This window comes from Diabrotica virgifera, chromosome 9 (assembly GCF_917563875.1).
Source record: "Diabrotica virgifera virgifera chromosome 9, PGI_DIABVI_V3a".
Classification (NCBI taxonomy): Eukaryota; Metazoa; Arthropoda; class Insecta; order Coleoptera; family Chrysomelidae; genus Diabrotica; species Diabrotica virgifera.
In genome coordinates this window covers 39,523,623-39,540,700 of record NC_065451.1, presented here as the reverse complement: position 1 = coordinate 39,540,700, position 17,078 = coordinate 39,523,623, and the positions used below count along the sequence as shown (strand labels likewise).

At 33.6% G+C, this 17,078-nt stretch overlaps 1 protein-coding gene across 1 annotated transcript in view; it reads right to left on the bottom strand.

Moving 5' to 3' along the window:
* The window catches only part of LOC114332822 (lipase 3-like), a 46,746-nt gene extending 31,323 nt beyond the window's left edge, over positions 1-15,423 (bottom strand). Inside the window, exons 1-2 of the mRNA XM_028282600.2 lie at positions 15,238-15,423; positions 5,942-6,252 (exon numbers count right to left, since the gene is read on the bottom strand). Of these exons, the coding sequence (XP_028138401.1) occupies positions 5,942-6,252; positions 15,238-15,378 (452 nt within the window). The 5' untranslated portion in view covers positions 15,379-15,423. The remainder of the gene's footprint in view (positions 1-5,941; positions 6,253-15,237) is intronic.
* Positions 15,424-17,078: the final 1,655 nt, after the last annotated feature.

Here is a 17,078-nt window from a genome sequence, read left to right as displayed (position 1 = left end):
TTGATCAACGGTTATGCTTTTACTTTCAATTCAATTTGACAAACATTTATTTCCCTTAGTACATCATTCCAAAACAAAAAGGTAACAAATAAATGCAGCACCTCTGGGGTATAAATTTTCTTGTTGAAGAGAATTCCTCAATTGAAGCAACAACACTATAAAAATGTTCTGTCAATACTTTAACTGCAGCCAGCATAGTGTGCAGTGACGAACTCCAACGTGTTGTGGAAAGTTGCTTAACAGATGTTTTGCTGTGTTTAATAAGTACTTCCCACATGGGCGTCCGCAGGATCAAAACTAGGGGAGGGCAGATTTGAGAAATAAAAAAATTGGTTAGATAAGCAATAATAAATATAGACGTAAATTGAGAGTCTTCAGAGAGGGGAGAGGGTGAAGGGGTTTTCCTCAGAAAAGTTTTGAAAATAACGTTTTTGAAGCCAAAATTATAACTCAATGACTTCATACAAAAATGAAGCAAACTAAATATAATTTAAATATTTAAAAACTTTTTTAATGCTTTTTACAAAAATGTGATGCAAATTTAACAAGTTTATTTCCTCCTGGATAAGCCTTCGATTTGTGAAGCAAGATAAATTGTCTGTTCCTAAACACTATTATTTAAACAACAATTTACGCGGATTAGTTATTGTAAATTCTTGTAAAACTTTTTCTACAAACCCTTTCTTTTTTGGTAATATTTGTTTTCGATGAATGCTCATTAGAGCTAACCCATTAAGGCATTCTTCGACCATTGTACTCCGCAACCATGTTTTTATTCTTTGAAGACTGCTGAACGACCTCTCAACTGTACACGTAGTGCAAAGCAATGTTACGAGAATTTCCAGCAATTTTTTTGTTAACGGATAAAAAGTAGTGGACGCTCGAACCAGTTCAAAAATTTCAAGAGTGTTGAAGCAGTCTAACTCATAAGGCGGTTTTTATTCCAATGTTCTACCCATACTTCTAGCTCTGCATCTATTCCATTTATTTCATAGTGGTTTAAGGATTGTCTCAGTTGTTCTAATTTAAGGCTATTTAAAACAATTTTTGAAAAATGCTTGGGATGCAAAAGACTCAGACAGAAGGCTGGCGTATTTTCTTCGGAAAACCGTGTCTCTAGAGAAGATATGAAAGAATCATGGATCGCCTCCAGTATTTACTAGGCGTATCAGCTGGTTGATTGCTTCTATGCTGTTGCTTGTCTACAGTTCTAGGGGTAGATAATTCAAAACCGCATTCTTCAGCGCTATCTTATTGGTTTCATAGTTTCATGCAATAAAGTGTTTGTTACGTTCTCTGCGTCCTGTCTGTGTTTTTTTAAATATTCATGATTTGAAGAATATGTTCCGCTACTTTTAAAACATTAGTTTGCGCAGATTGTACGCGGTTGACTATAGGCTCTAGGTATTCAGAATATTTTGCAATCAAAATGACAGCGACGATAAATCCTGCCACAGAATGCAACTGATAAGATGTTTTTCTAGTGACCAAATTTCCTTCAACGGATAGGGTTTGCAAGGCCTGTACAATTTCAATGAAATTTTTTCGAAAAACCCTAATTACCTTGTATTTCTCGAATCACCGTGTTTCGCAGAGGCTAGGGATATTTGCTATCATATTCCTTCTTAATACTGATTCACGGAAGAAATTGGTTGTATCTTTAATAGTTGCAATAGTATTTCGCACTTCATTTAAACTATTCAAATCGTTCACAACTAAATTTAATCTGTGTGACGCACAGTGGAAAAAAAGATTCGAATAGCAGATTTCAAATTTTCATTAAAGTTTTGTTACGTTTATGTGGTTTTTTCGTCCCAGCTAGAATGTAGAAAGAGTGGTTGCATTCAAAATCAAGATTAAGTTACAACTTTGTATTTTTCTATATTGCTTATTCACCAATTTTACACTCGCCTCGTCCTCTCTAGGGGGCAGGAGGGGGCAGCTGTCCCCCTCTGCCCCTCCCTGTGGACGCCCATGACTTCCCAGCAGCGAATGGAAACAGATAAAAAAATTAAAAGTTGCTTCTACAGTTCCGAAAAATGTTACCCAAGATGTGTTTTATGCAAAAGAGTTCTGGCCACATGAATTAATTAGATGATCAATAAATCCGACGAGAATGGCCTTTTTGATTTTTGTTTTAATAATAGCTTGTATTCCTCCATGTACGCCGCTCATAACAGCTACATTATCATATCCCTGTGAACGGCACTTCATAATATTTCTACACCATCAATTTCAAGCTTCTTGAGAATTTCGTTACTTAGATCAACTTAGATTAACTGCTTTTTTTCTTTTAACGGAAAAAATCAAAGAAATGCCTCTTCATTCATTCTTTTGTGATCGGGTCTCTCGGGTGTCACCCGTTCAGGGGTGACACCCGGGGAGGACCGCCCCCCCGCCCCACCCGTCACCCCTGAACGGGTGACACCAGGGGCGGAACGCCCCCCCGCCCTCCCTTGCTACGCCACTGGTGTATTTATAATTATCGCATTCTAGTTGATTCTCTTTTGTCATAAAAGACGATCAAATTAAAAACCCTTTTTAAGTGATTTGATACAAAATATCAAATTAATTAAAAAAATGCATGTAAAACTGATAGAAATACGAAAGTGTGAACTTTTAGGTTAAAACAATATACCAAGTTTCCTAAGCCTACGGCCAGATGAGCGACACTTACAACGCTATAAGCGCAGTAAAATGAAGCTCGAAAAATGGGTCCTACAGTGAGTATAGTCGATCGCTTCAGCGATATTTACAGCGCTGTCTGGCCGTCCACCCATTTTTCGAGCATCATTTTACTGCTCTTACAGCGCTGTGATTGTCGCTCATCTGACCGTAGGCTCAAAATTACTTTTTTGTTTATGTGATTACACAAAGTATACTGGTTAGTTAAAAAATCATTTTAAATTATACTCTGTTCATAACACAGGCCTGCAAAAATATTTTTTTAAAGTTGTTTGAAATTTGATAACTGACTTTGATGTACTTTTCAGCGCTGATTTCAAAAATGTAAACCATTTTTGTCTATCACGTCAGGTTTTCTCACAAATTAGGGGGTATATTTGGGTATAATAACAAAATGTAAGCAATTTGTCACCTCTTTCCAACGTTATAAAATTTATTTTATTTATTAGTCATGTTCTAATCTACATTGCCGGTACACTTATATTTATTTTTTAAGCTCAAAAGTCCTTATAATAACGCTAACGCTTTCTGTCGAAGTTTCTTTTACTGCTTTTCCGGCTGTGGACTCGTTGAGGATCATCTCTTTTCATCACCCAGCAGTAGTCTGCTATCATGCTGACGTTTCATCTTCCTTGGTATCTTCTTTCCATTTCTTTGATGTCTCGGTGAAATCTTTCGCCCTGCTTTTCACTGACATCACCAATGTTTGCCGGGAAGTACTCAAGATGTGAGTGGAGAAAGTAAAGCTTATAATGCTCATGTTACAGCCAAACTTCTTAAAGTTGTCGATCATATCTGCGACGATTGTCTTGTAGTTTGGATCTCTTTTGTTACCGAGGAAATCGGTAACACCTAATTTAAAAGATGTCCAAGTCGCCTTTTCATTTTGTTCACAAAGTTGGGATCTCTCAATAGTTTTCTAATGTCCAGTCCGACAAAGATTTCTTCCTTTAGTTTTGCCGTGGATAAATCAGGATACTGTCCACAAAGATATCTGAAATACTCCCCTTCTTTATTCAATGCCTTGAAAAATTGTTTAATCAGCCCTAACTTAATGTGAAGTGGTGGAAGTATGACCTTTTTGGGATCCACAAAGCTTTTCCTCTCAACATTTTTAACTCCTACTTGTAGCTTTCTCTCAGGGCCCAATATTTTTTATGTAGAGTTGCTTTCTGTCTCTACTGTCCCATTCATAGAGAAAGCAAGGGAACTTTGTATAGCCACTTTGTTGACCAAGCAGCATTGAAATAACTTTTAAATCACCACATAGTGTACATTTGTGGTCTGAGCAGCAGAGTTTGCTTAACACCAGGTCATCTTCTTGGGAGAAAAAAGATACAAATTCCCTTTCCGTACATCGATACCAAGAGAAAGATGTATCCGGAACCAGCATATCGCACCCTCAGTGCAAGACTGCAGTAACTCAAAATTTTATGAAAATGAATTAATCATGGAATTAGATTGTCAACATGCATATCTATCCCCTGTAAAACTTTAGTAACTTTCAAATGCTTAATGGGCTAAATATTACAACAACAACAGTTTAACTATTTTGCGTTTTTGAACATAAGTTCCGTGCAAAACTGTTGTAACTCTAATGTAACAGAGTTACAACAGTTTTGCACGGAACATTTCAACGGATTCGATAACAAGCAATGAAAAAAGTAAGATATTTGTTATTTTAATATCTATATCTCTGTGGTGTTTAATTTTAATATACAGAGCGTCTACGTAATCCATTAACGGCTGAGACAATAAACAAAGATTTTCGAGACCAATCTATTCATGTAAATTTTATGTCCTTTGTGTAATATTATATTTATTTTCCATAGGATTTTAAAAGGAAAAACAGTTATCTTAAAACTTGTGTATTGACAATACTGAGAGGTCAAAAATATCTATTCTCAGAAAACTTATAAAGAACAACCCAAAAATCAAATGGCAAAAAAAAAAAGATTTGGTATACTTATGCCATTCGGGTATGATACCAGAAGCCCACCATAGTTTTTATAAAAATATTTTGGCACAAGATGATGTACGAGAAGAGGACAACAACTACGGTAAAACCTGTCAGCAACGGCCACTAAAAATGAAAGAACTATTGGCCGATAGAGAAAGGTGGCCGGTAATGCCAGTTTTTGTAGTCTAGATATACAGTAAAACCTGTCAATAAGGGTCACTAAAAATGACAGAACTATTGGTTGATATAAAAAGGTGGCCGCTAATACCAGGTTTTATAGTCCAAAAATTTTGGTTTGGGGAACTTTGAAGCTGGCCGGCTAGTTCAGGTGGCCGGTTTTGACAGGTGGCCGTTAACACAGGTTTTACTGCACATAATTGGTTTGGATAATTTTTAAACTGGCCGTTAGTACAGGTGGCCGTTGTTGGCAGGTGGCCGGTAACACAGGTTTTACTGTAAAATAAATGTGTCTACGCCTTTTACAATTTTCTCCGTGCAAAACTGTTGTAACTTTGAAATTCTAATACTAAATGTGTAGTGATTAACAATTTTTTCCGTGCAAAAGTGTTGTAACTTTGAAATTCCTAATTTTTTTTGCGTTAATATTATTCTATTTAAATTTCTATTTTTGGTTAATGTAATGTAGGCTGAAAAGCATGCAAAATCATAATTAAATGTTAATTTTTCTTAAAATTTGTGTCTTATTTCACCGATATTAGCACGAAAATAAACAAAATCGTCTTTATCTCGAAACTTACTTATTTTGACTTACTGCAGTCTTGCACTGAGGGTGCAATATGTTTATTTTTTATTCTAGATCCTAAAACTTCTGCCAATCCTTTAGAAAGGCCTAGATCTCTTACTAAATCCTTCAGCTCAAATTGTAAGAATGGAATGGGGATCGGTTGTGCCAGGATCGTAGTATTATACAAAATACTGCTGCTTTCTCATAATTACTCTTTATTTTTGTGAAATAACTGTATTTGATAGAATGTTTTCACTATTTTTCCCGAAATCAGCGTTGAAAACAGTATGAAAATAACTTTCTCCTAATAACTCTTTATTATCATTTTGTGAAATAACTGTACGTGATGGAATTTTTTCATTATTTTTCCCGGCATCAGTGTTGAAAACATAATGAAAATCACTTATTAAATTTTAAACAATTTTTTGGTCGCAGACCTGTGTAATTTTTGATATAATGTAAAACTTTTGTTTGTAGATCTCTTGAAATCGGTCAAATTAACAACAAAGATATAGATGGCTCACCCTGTATAAAAAACTATTGAAACTTACGAAAAATCCCAAAATTCTTTTTGGTTTGAATTAAGAATTTTATGTTGTCTACTATAACCTGTTCCTCTACAATTCATTAACCATACATCGTATCCCTTATCGGCTAAGATATAGGCCAAGGATCTTTCAGGTCCTAACCAAAGATAGTTCTCTGCTGATCCCATCATTCCATGAGTGAGTAAAATCGGAAGATTGTTGGCACTTGTGGTATTTCGGCCATGTGGTATTCTGAATACTGTTAATATATAGTTGTCCTCGGTTTCTATTTGGTGGGATTCAATTGGATAACCAAATGAGGTAACTGACCTTATCTGCAGAAACAAAATATATTGTTATACAGTATCGTACTCAGGTATATGCGCATCTATAGAAGACAACTATAAAAAAGTCTACGTCTGCTAAAAGAGTCTATAAATTAATGACAATGAAGAAAACACAGATAATGGATATGAACAACATATAGGCCAAGATTCAGAAGGCTGAACAATGTACCGGTTGTCCCAATAAGAATGGCTCTCGGCCATATCTCAGGAACCGTTTATAGTACAGCTTAGAGAAAAAAATATTAATAACAAAAGTTGCCTCGGGAAAAGCCTGGAAATTATTTTCATAATTGTAGGTCCACCGCTAGAGGGCGTAATTGAATATCAAAAATTAAAAAAATCAAAATTTTACAAAATTTACCTAAACAAAGGGCACTGGAAATCCAATCATCGTATTCCTCATAAAATTCTGCGCATATTTTATTTCACAAGTTTAAGTCTACCTTTGCAAATAAGAGGTGGGGTGAGTGGGAACCTTCTTATGAAAAAATGGCTGTAAGTCCGGTTCTACTAAATCGAATTTTGCATACTTGGTCTTGTTGAAAACAGCTCGACTTGAAATTCCGGCAAATGTATTGGCTCCTTGGACGCAGATCAAAACTCTTCTTCAAAAAAATTCTTCTGTACAAAGCAATACTCAAACCTATTTGGGTACTAGGGATTACGCTTATGAAGCTGTGCAAGTCAACATTACTGAATATAATCCAAAGATTTTAGTCTAAAGTTCTAAGATCAATAGTGGATGCACCATGGTATGTAAGTAATCAAACACTTCATGAAGACTTAAATATACCTTTCATAAGAAAAGAAATCACAGAGTCACAAAATGAGCGTACCATTCACCATGAAAATCAGTTAGTAAGGAAATTATTCCACAATGGCCCTGCCACAAGGAGACTAGATAGAACCTGGCCTCAAGACCTATCTTAAATCTTAAACATAAATAAACATAAAATAAAAAAACTCAATTCGAGAAAGTGCGAAGACTATTTATAAGCCTTATGAGCCATTTATTTAAAACATTTCTAAAGGTCATTTCAACACGGGAAGCCCTTTTTGCTGTTTCAGGGATGCAGGGATGTAAATTGTGATATATACGTATGCTTTATAGATTACCAGAAAGCATTTGACCGAGTAAAACATAACAAATTAATAACTCTAATGCAAGAAATTGGAACTGACAACAAATATCTGAGAATTATCAGAAACATTTATTACAATCAGTCAGCAACAGATACGGACTAGCTCTAAATATAAAGAAGACCAAATTTATGACAATTAGTAAAAAACCAATACTAAACGCTCAACTTACAATCAACCAACAGAATATCGAAAGAGTTAAGCAATATATGTTCATATCTGGGCACGAATTTAAATAGCCAATTGGACCAGTCGACATAAATTAAACAGCGAATAATAAAAGCGAGAGCAGCATACGTTAGAATGAGACCCATTTTCAACAGTCAAGACATATCATTAAACACAAAATACCGTTTGTTGAAATGCTACATATTCACAGTTCTGCTCTACGCAATGGAAGCGTGGACACTAACTGTTGTATCTATGAATCGGCTCGAAGCTTTCTGAATGTGGTTTTATAGGCGCATCTTACGTATATCCTGGGTTGACCGAATTACTAATAAGGAAGTTCTGCGTAGAATGGCGAAAGAGTGTGAAATTCTCATAATCATCAAAACAAAAAAATTAGAATATCTAGGACATATAATGAGAAATCAAGAGCGTTACGGCCTTCTCCAACTGATTCTCCAAGGTAAGGTAAATGGTAAAAGAGGACCGGGAAGAAGACGCATTTCTTGGCTTTAAAATTTACGAAAGTGGTATAACACGACTACCACTGAACTGTTCTGCGCTGCGGTAAACAAAGTCAAGATAGCCATGATGATCGCCCACATCCGGAACGGATAGGCACTTTAGGAAGAAGAAACATAAATAGAATAATGTGAGACATCACTGGAAGTCTCTCCTTCATGCCCAAAAACACATTTACTTATTACTCCTGAAATGATGTAGATTGTAAATAAACAATTTTATATAGGGTGTCCCAAAAGTAGTGGAACGGTCGAATATTTCGCGAACTAAACATCGGATCGAAAAACTGAAAAATACGTTTTCAATTATCTTCAAAAATCTATCCAACGACACCAAACACCAACCCCCACTACACCCCCTGGAGGTGGGGTGGGGGGGTAACTTTTAAATCTCAAATGGAAACCCCTAGTTTTTCTTGCAGATTTGGATTCGTTACGTAAAAGTAAGCAACTTTTATTCAATAAATTTTTTCGAACTGTGGATAAATGGCGCTATAATTGGGAAAAACGATTTATCCTGATACCATAGGTAAATTATAGAAACGGTCTAATATCTCGAGAAATACACTTCCAAATAAAAACCAAAAAAACAGGTTTTTAATATTTTTCGACAACCTATCGATAAACACCAAAAATGACCCTCCAACCCACCCCCTAGAGACGGGGTGGGGGGTAAATTTTAAATCTTAAATAGCAACTCCCACTTTTTATTGCAGATTCGAATTCGTCATGAAAAATTAAGCAACATTTATTCGAAACATTTTTTAAAATTGCTGATAGATGGCGCTAATAAATCGTATTTTTCCAATTAAAGCGCCATCTTTCAACAATTCTAAAAAATGTTTCGAATAAATGTTGCTTAATTTTTCATGACGAATCCGAATCTGTAATAAAAAGTGGGGATTGCTATTTAAGATTTTAAAGTTACCCCCCACCCCATTTCCAGGGGGTGGGTTGGAGGGTCATGTTTAGTGTTATTCAATAGGTTTTCGAAAAGTATTAAAAACCTTTTTTTTGGTTTCTCATTTGGAAGTGTATTTCTCGAGATATTAGACCGTTTCTATAATTTACCTATGGCATCAGGATAAATTGTTTTTCTCAATTATAGCGCCATCTATCCACAGTTCGAAAAAATGTCTTGAATAAAAGTTGCTTACTTTTACGTAACGAATCCAAATCTGCAAGAAAAACTAGGGCTTTCCATTTGAGATTTTAAAGTTACCCTCCACCCCACCTCCAGGGGGTGTAGTGGGGGTTGGTGTTTGGTGTCATTGGATAGATTTTTGAAAATGATTGAAGACGTATTTTTCAGTTTTTCGATCCGATGTTTAGTTCGCGAAATATTCGACCGTTCCACTACTTTTGGGACACCCTGTATATAAAAAATATGTTAAAATGTTACAAGTACCGGAAATAAAAATACTTTAACGAATATTTGGAAAAAATCATAAACAATGAGTGAATACGAAGAGCAAACATATAGTTAGAAGAAATACTTTAAGCCAGTGCTGTTTTTGTGATGGTACGCGCCGGTACGCCGTACCAGTACCACTTAGGACAAAAATAAAAAAAAAAACAACAAAATTGTAAACAACAAATTCCTGAATTTTTTCCTTGTTTCCAAATAGCTTTAAAACGCCCTTATTAAGGCAAAATCTAAAAAGTTTTCACGGGGGCGGACCCCCTTATGAACACTCCCCAGACCCCCGGAACGTTGCGTACCGTAACCTATCTTGTTACAAAAACAGCACTGTGTAAGCCTCATATAATTGCCGTAGTAAGAATACAAACAAGTAGATAGTTAGGACCTGCCCAAATAATGGCTCAAGTTAGGCCGATGCCACATTATGCGTTTTGACCGGATGCGTTTCCGCCGCATCCGGTGAAAACGCATAGTGTGACAGATCGATCCGGTTGCGTTGGAAACGGATGCGTTTTGAATCATCGGTACGCGCTTACAAACTGCACCAGACTAAACGCATAGTGTGACAGGTCGGTCCGGTTGCGTTGGAAACGGATGCGTTCTCACCGCATCCGGTCAAAACGCAAAATGTGGCATCGGCCTTAGAATGCCAAAATCTTGTTAAACAATACAATAGGTGGTAAAAAGAGAAATGGCAGACCTAAGTAGGACCAGATGAAGTCATGAAGTTAATGACGACTTGAGGCATCTCAATGTAAACAATTGGAAAGAAAAAGCGACAAACAAACAGGAATGGAGGCAGATTGTAAACCAGGCCATGAGCCTGCTTGGCTCGAAGTTCGAAGTGCTACACTCACCGGCACAAAAAACGGGCACCCCAAAATATGGGTCATTTTTAATGTCTTGTATTTCCTAAACGTGATGTCCGATTTTATTTCTTTTAATATGTTATAGCCTTATTCTTTAACAATATCGCTGTAATAATATTGTTGCTAGACACATACATTGTCATTGTATACAGGGTGTACGAATCAAACTGTGTTTTTTTCTCAAACTTTGGAACACCCTGTGGAATGTTTTAGCTTTTATAAAATACTGAAATTAAAACCCCACTATAGCCTCAGGTTTTCTTAACATTCTGTTTTTTGATTCATTCGCTTACATTGAATAATAAAAAAGTTAGGCACTTTAACAACTATCCCTGTTTTTCGTCAATACAGAGTGTTTTTAAATAAGTACAGCAAACTTTAAGGGGTAATTTTGCATGATAAAATAATGACAGTTTGCCCGCAAATGCTTTATTTCCGAGATAGGGGGTGTTGAAATTGTTCTTACAAACTGACGATTTATTTATTGCTCTAAAACGGTTTGTGATATGCAAATGAAATTTGGTAGATTTTAAGAGGTAGTTATTGCGCATTTTTTGGCGTACAATTGAGAATTTTATATTCACCATTGGCGTGCATACGGGTATAAACATTTTAGATATATCCTGTATGCACGCCAATGGTGAATATAAAATTCTTAATTGTATGCCAAAAAATGCGCAATAACCACCTCTTAAAATCTACCAAATTTCATTTGCATATCACAAACCGTTTTAGAGCAATAAATAAATCGTCAGTGTGTAAGAACAATTTCAACACCCCCTATCTCGGAAAGGAAGCATTTGCGGGCATACGTTTATAAAGCAAACTGTCATTATTTTATCATACAGAATTACCCCTTAAAGTTTGCCGAACTTATTTAAAAACACCCTGTATTGACGAAAAACAGGAGTAGTTGTTAAAGTGCCTGACGTTTTAAACGCTTTTATTTAGTTCAATAGTTTGCGTCAAATCTTTAGACGTTAATTTGACTGACTTTTCTTTAATGCAAATGAATGAAAATTTGCAGACATATGCATTCGCGGGAACAATACACGAATAGTCAATAAAAAAATGTTTTCATGTTTATTAATTGTTTAAATAAAAAAAAAACGATTCTAACGGAAAACGCTTAAATTCTCTTGTTTTTTACAATGTAAAACTTGAAACTTTTACATATTGTATAGCTAATGATATGAACAATACATAATTTCACTTTTACTGTTAATTGTTTACGTTATGCTTCATAAATAAAAAATAAAGCTTCAAATTTTTTGCCGATTCCGACTACTTTTCATGTTTGTACATCATATGTTATATACATATTTTAATAAACATGACGATATATTTTAATGTTTGAAAAGTGTAAGACTAAAAAGTAAAAAATAAAAAAATATCAAAAAAAATTTTTCAAGAAACGCTTTTCTTTAGTTACGAGTGAATAAAATTAAAAATATAAGAAAATCAACTAAAAAGCAAAAAATAAAAAAAATTGAAAAAATCTAACACATTCGTTAAAGAAAAGCGTGGGGCGAAAACCGTTTATTCGATGAACACGCGCCACGATTTTCTTTGACGAATGTGTCAGATTTTTTAATTTTTTTTTATTTTTTGCTTTTTAGTTGATTTTTTTATATTTTTAATTTTATTCATTAGTAACTAAAAAAAAGCGTTTCTTAAAATTTTTTTTTATATTTTTTATTTATTATTTAACATAAGCGAATGAATAAATAAAAAAATATGAACAAATTTTTTTAAGAAACGCTTTTCTCTAGTTACGAGTGACTAAAATTATAAATATAAAAAAAGTCAACTAAAAAGCAAAAAATAAAAAAAAAATTGAAAAAATCTAACACATTCGTCAAGGAAAAGCGTGGGGCGAAAACCGTTTATTCGATGAAGACGCGCCACGCTTTTCTTTGACGAATGTGTTAGATTTTTTCAATTTTTTTTTTATTTTTTGCTTTTTAGTTGACCTTTTTTATATTTTTAATTTTAGTCACTTGTAACGTTACAAACGTCACATCTTTGATATTTTATTTTTAAATAATTATTTTACCTTATTTTCTTTAATATTTCATTAATAATTATCTTCTTCTATTTGGTTTACCCATTTCCCCCTTTAAAAATTGGTTGGCGCTCTTTTATTATCCTCTTTGATTATCATTTTATTATCCTTTTTTATTATCTTCTATTTACTATATCTCTTTTCATTTAAATCAACATACTGAACGTACCCTGTATACATTCTTACTCCGTAAGTATCTGTCTCAATTCGGAACATGCCCGCCACCTATGTCGCACTGTCATGAAAGTGTCACTTCATACTTCATCCCTACCAGAAGACACAAACTGGAAGGGAAAAATTAATCCTTAAAAAGGCATGTAATTCCAAAATTAAATCATTTTTCGTTCCATCAAATCATCTCTTGGGTTTTTTGGGAATAAAATCTACTTTCTCCTTTCGGGAGTATGAAGCCCATCGCCGGCGATGCACCAGATGGCTGACAACATGAGACCATGACATGTAGACTGCACAACCACCACCTCTAGCTGCAGGGGCCTTGGGCCGAAGATCCGTCCAGGCCTACGAGAAGTCTACAACAGCAGTACCATTCGACATCAAGAAGATACCATCAGCTACCAAAAGCCATAAGTATAATCCAGAATTGTTAGTTTTTGGCAAGAATTTGAATATGTTTGTTAATGCAATTTACTAAGTCATTTTATTTATTATATCTTTATGAACAATAAACATGATTAGTTAAAATTATTGTTTTGTTTGCTTCCATTCCAATTTTCATAGTTCATATCTGAGGTTAGGACAAGACGAACACACACCTGAGTGACTGAGCTAAGCTAAGGGTGTAACGATGGCTATCTTGGTTGGTTGAAGTAATATTTTCGAATATTATTTCAATTAGCTGGGGTAGTCCATCGCTTAACTCGTTACACACTCGTAACTAAAGAAAAGCGTTTCTTAAAAATTTTTTTTTCATATTTTTTTATTTTTTACTTTTTAGTCTTACACTTTTCAAACATTAAAATATATCGTCATGTTTATTAAAATATGTATAAAACATATGATATACTAATATGAAAAATAGTCGGAATCGGCAAAAAATTTGAAACTTTATTGTTTATTTATGAAGCATAACGTAAGCAATTAACGTAAAATGTGAAATTATGTATACTTCATATCATTAGCTACAATCCGTAAAAGTTTAAAATTTTTACATTGTAAAAAACAAGAGAATTTAAGCATTTTCCATTAAATTCGTTTTTTTTTTATTTAAACAATTACTAAACATAAAAAAATTGTTTTTATCGACTATTCGTGTATAGTTCTCGCGAATGTATATGTCTGCAAATTTTCATTCATTTGCATTGGAGAGAACGCAGTCAAATTAACGTCTAAAAATTTGACGCAAACTATTGAACTAAATAAAAGCGTTTAAAAAAAGAATGTGTGTACTTTGTACGCACGTAAGAAGTTATACTTCTATTATATGATTTCAACGAAATCAATATACTTTAAACAGTTTCTCTACTACTTTCCAAAAATTTTTGATTAAAACAATACCAAAAATTAAAAAAATAAAACAATAAAACACACACAAACACATTGAAAAATGCCACAAATGATTTCTGAACAATAATTGTTGCCAAAAATTTTAATTAAATACGTATTTTCTGAAAAAAATTATATAATAATATACTTACAATCATAAAATCTATAAAAAAAAAAAAAATAAAAAAATGACATAACTTGCATTGGGCTTGAACCTACTTCCCATGTATCCCGCCGTACGAGAGTCGGAGAGATTTCAAACTGCACCAACTTCGCGTATACGTCTTGTGGGAATATACACAAACTGAACAACTTTTTGACATTTTGTTTATATGAATTTTTATTAGTTTGATTTTTGTCGAATTAAAATACAACAATATATAGAGTAAGAAAACGATACATTAGATGAAAATTGGTAGAAAGTTTGTTCGTAATCAGATTATGTAAATTAAAGCATTGCCTACTAGGGGTATAGCATAGCAAGTACTAGGTAAGTAGATTATTTTTTTTACATTTTCCAAATAGGTATGAAGATAATTTTTTTTGGAATACAACTGAAAAATTTAGAATTACGTAGCTGTGGCTTTTCAAAACTATTTAAAAAGTCACTATAATTATAAATTTGATTTTATTTCTGTCCAGACAACAATAAAAACTAATATATTATACAACATTTTTGTTTACCAATAACCTCCATATTGAACAATTATTGACAGATCATTTCAACACCCAATCAGAGCCCCTATAAATACTAATACCAAACTGTCGGTGTGCGCATGCGCGCAGATCAATATAAATTCACCCTCAATCTCAATCGCGCCTAAAGAAGTATAACTTTAAAAACAGAATGTTAAGAAAACCTGAGGCTATAGTTGGGTTTTAATTTCAGTATTTTATAAAATCTAGAACATTCCACAGCGTGTTCCAAAATTTGGGAAAAAAACACAGTTTGATTCGTACACCCTGTATACAATGGCAATGTACCTGTCTAGCAACAATATTATTACAGCGATATTGTTAAAGAATAAGGCTATAACATATTAAAAAAATTACTTAAATCGGACATCAGGTTTAGGAAATACAAGACATTAAAATGACCTATTTTTTGGGGTGCCCATTTTTTTGTGCCGGTGAATGTATAATTTGAGTAACTTTGTGCAAAAAAATCGGAATACTTTCGCTAGCCGGAGCGACGATACAGACCGGTCTATAGGGATTGTAATGATTAGTGAATGAATGAATGAATGAATAGTTAAAAAGACAAAAAATTAATGTTGTACCTACCAGTTCTTCAGCTCGGTTGAGTTTTTCCAAAAACACTTCCAGCGGGCAGATACTTAGAACAACTAACAAAATAGAAAAGTGCATGTTTGTCATTACCTTATTGATATGAGAGACTAATGCATCTGTTGTAATTACGTTCATGAACTTGAATTTATAAAGTGTTTTTAAAGTTAATTTTGACGGAATTATACCAGTGTTGTTCGATCAATTATATGAGACACGCTTCTCATTAGTAGGTATTCATAATTAATGTTCGTGGGCTAATAACAGTTTTAATTTGTAGATAATTTTATTTTCGTTTACAAAATTTTACTTTGGTAGTCCACGAGGAATTGAAAATTGATAAATTAATAATTATTATATAGCACCGATTTTGTATTGAATTTAGAGACATCACGCAAAAACATTGTATTGTACCATAGTCTATTCACTCACGGTAAAATATTGTAAAACCTCCGAATTTTAAAGAACCGCTTCGATTGACATGCTATTTGGTATACACGCAGCTAACATGTCAAAGAACTAAAGTGATATTATGCCGATGTGTGCTTTTTCTCCGGGAATGAGTTTCACCCCTTCTCGTGGGTTGAAAAATACACGTTCAAAATAAGTCCGGAAGTGGACAAACTAACTAATTCTAAATAACTTTTGTTCTATACAGTTTTTTCACTAAGTCAATACAATAACAGTTACTTGCTAGTGAATATGTTTATTTTTCATCAAAAAACAACACGTTTTAGAAGGTGTTTCGCAAATAACCCAAAAAGTATTTTATCCAAAATAGTGTTAGTAAAAACACAGCTTTTAAAAAAGTAAAAAAAATGGTGTATGTATAAAGTCTGTAGACCCAGTAAAAGCAGAGATCTAGCTAATAGTCTAGGTGCCAAATAGAGGTCACCGTGTCCTTTTCAATTCTGATGGACAAACTCAACGGTTTCATATGGAGTTTTGGCTGCTGATTACGAATTTCGAGGGTGGATTTCGATCCGAGTGGTCAAAAATTTTTTATAAATAATTTAATTGTTTATAAGGCTCTGGCTCATAAACTAAAAGAGATAAAAAAATGTGTCTAATAAAATTTGTTCCTTAAAAAAAACGAAGAAAAAACGTTTACGAAACTTAAATCCAATAATTAGAACTCAAGATAATGTGAAATTAGTGCACAATGCAAAATAAGTATTTTTCGATGCTTTATCGATCGTAACTCGGCTTCTAGGCATGAAAATGAGCCTTAGAAGGTTTCATTTTAAAGATTAATTAATATTCTTCCTAACAAAGTTTGTTAAATTACTTTATCTTCATTTGTTTTAAAGTTATACCCCATTGAAGATATAATTTTCTTAAAAAATTGTACATTAATTTGTTTATAAGGGTTTCAAGCAAATTTGAGCTATAAACATTTTTACCTTAATTAACAATAATGATAAAAGAACTCAAAATTAACAATTTGAGCTTCTGAATATTTAAGTTTATTTTTGGCCAAGATATCGATATTTTAATGGCGCATGATCGGCTCACAGCGTAAAGGTTCACGCGCTAACTCCTCGATGCAAATTTTAATTTCTATGTATATATTATTGTGTATCATTTTGTCAATCAAAGATAGAATAACATTTTTTTTAATATAACGCGGGCACATAAATTTGATACACCCTGTATATTGATTTGTAACTATTTATTAGAAGTTTACTTTTAAGCAGTGGGTTTATCCTTAATGAGTTTTTCCCTGAAGAATTAAAGACATTAGTAAATAAAATGATGTGAATAGACAATTTATTTCGGGATTATAATTTTAAAACGGTTGCTTTGTTACGAGCGAGGCCAAAAGCCACAGGTAATTA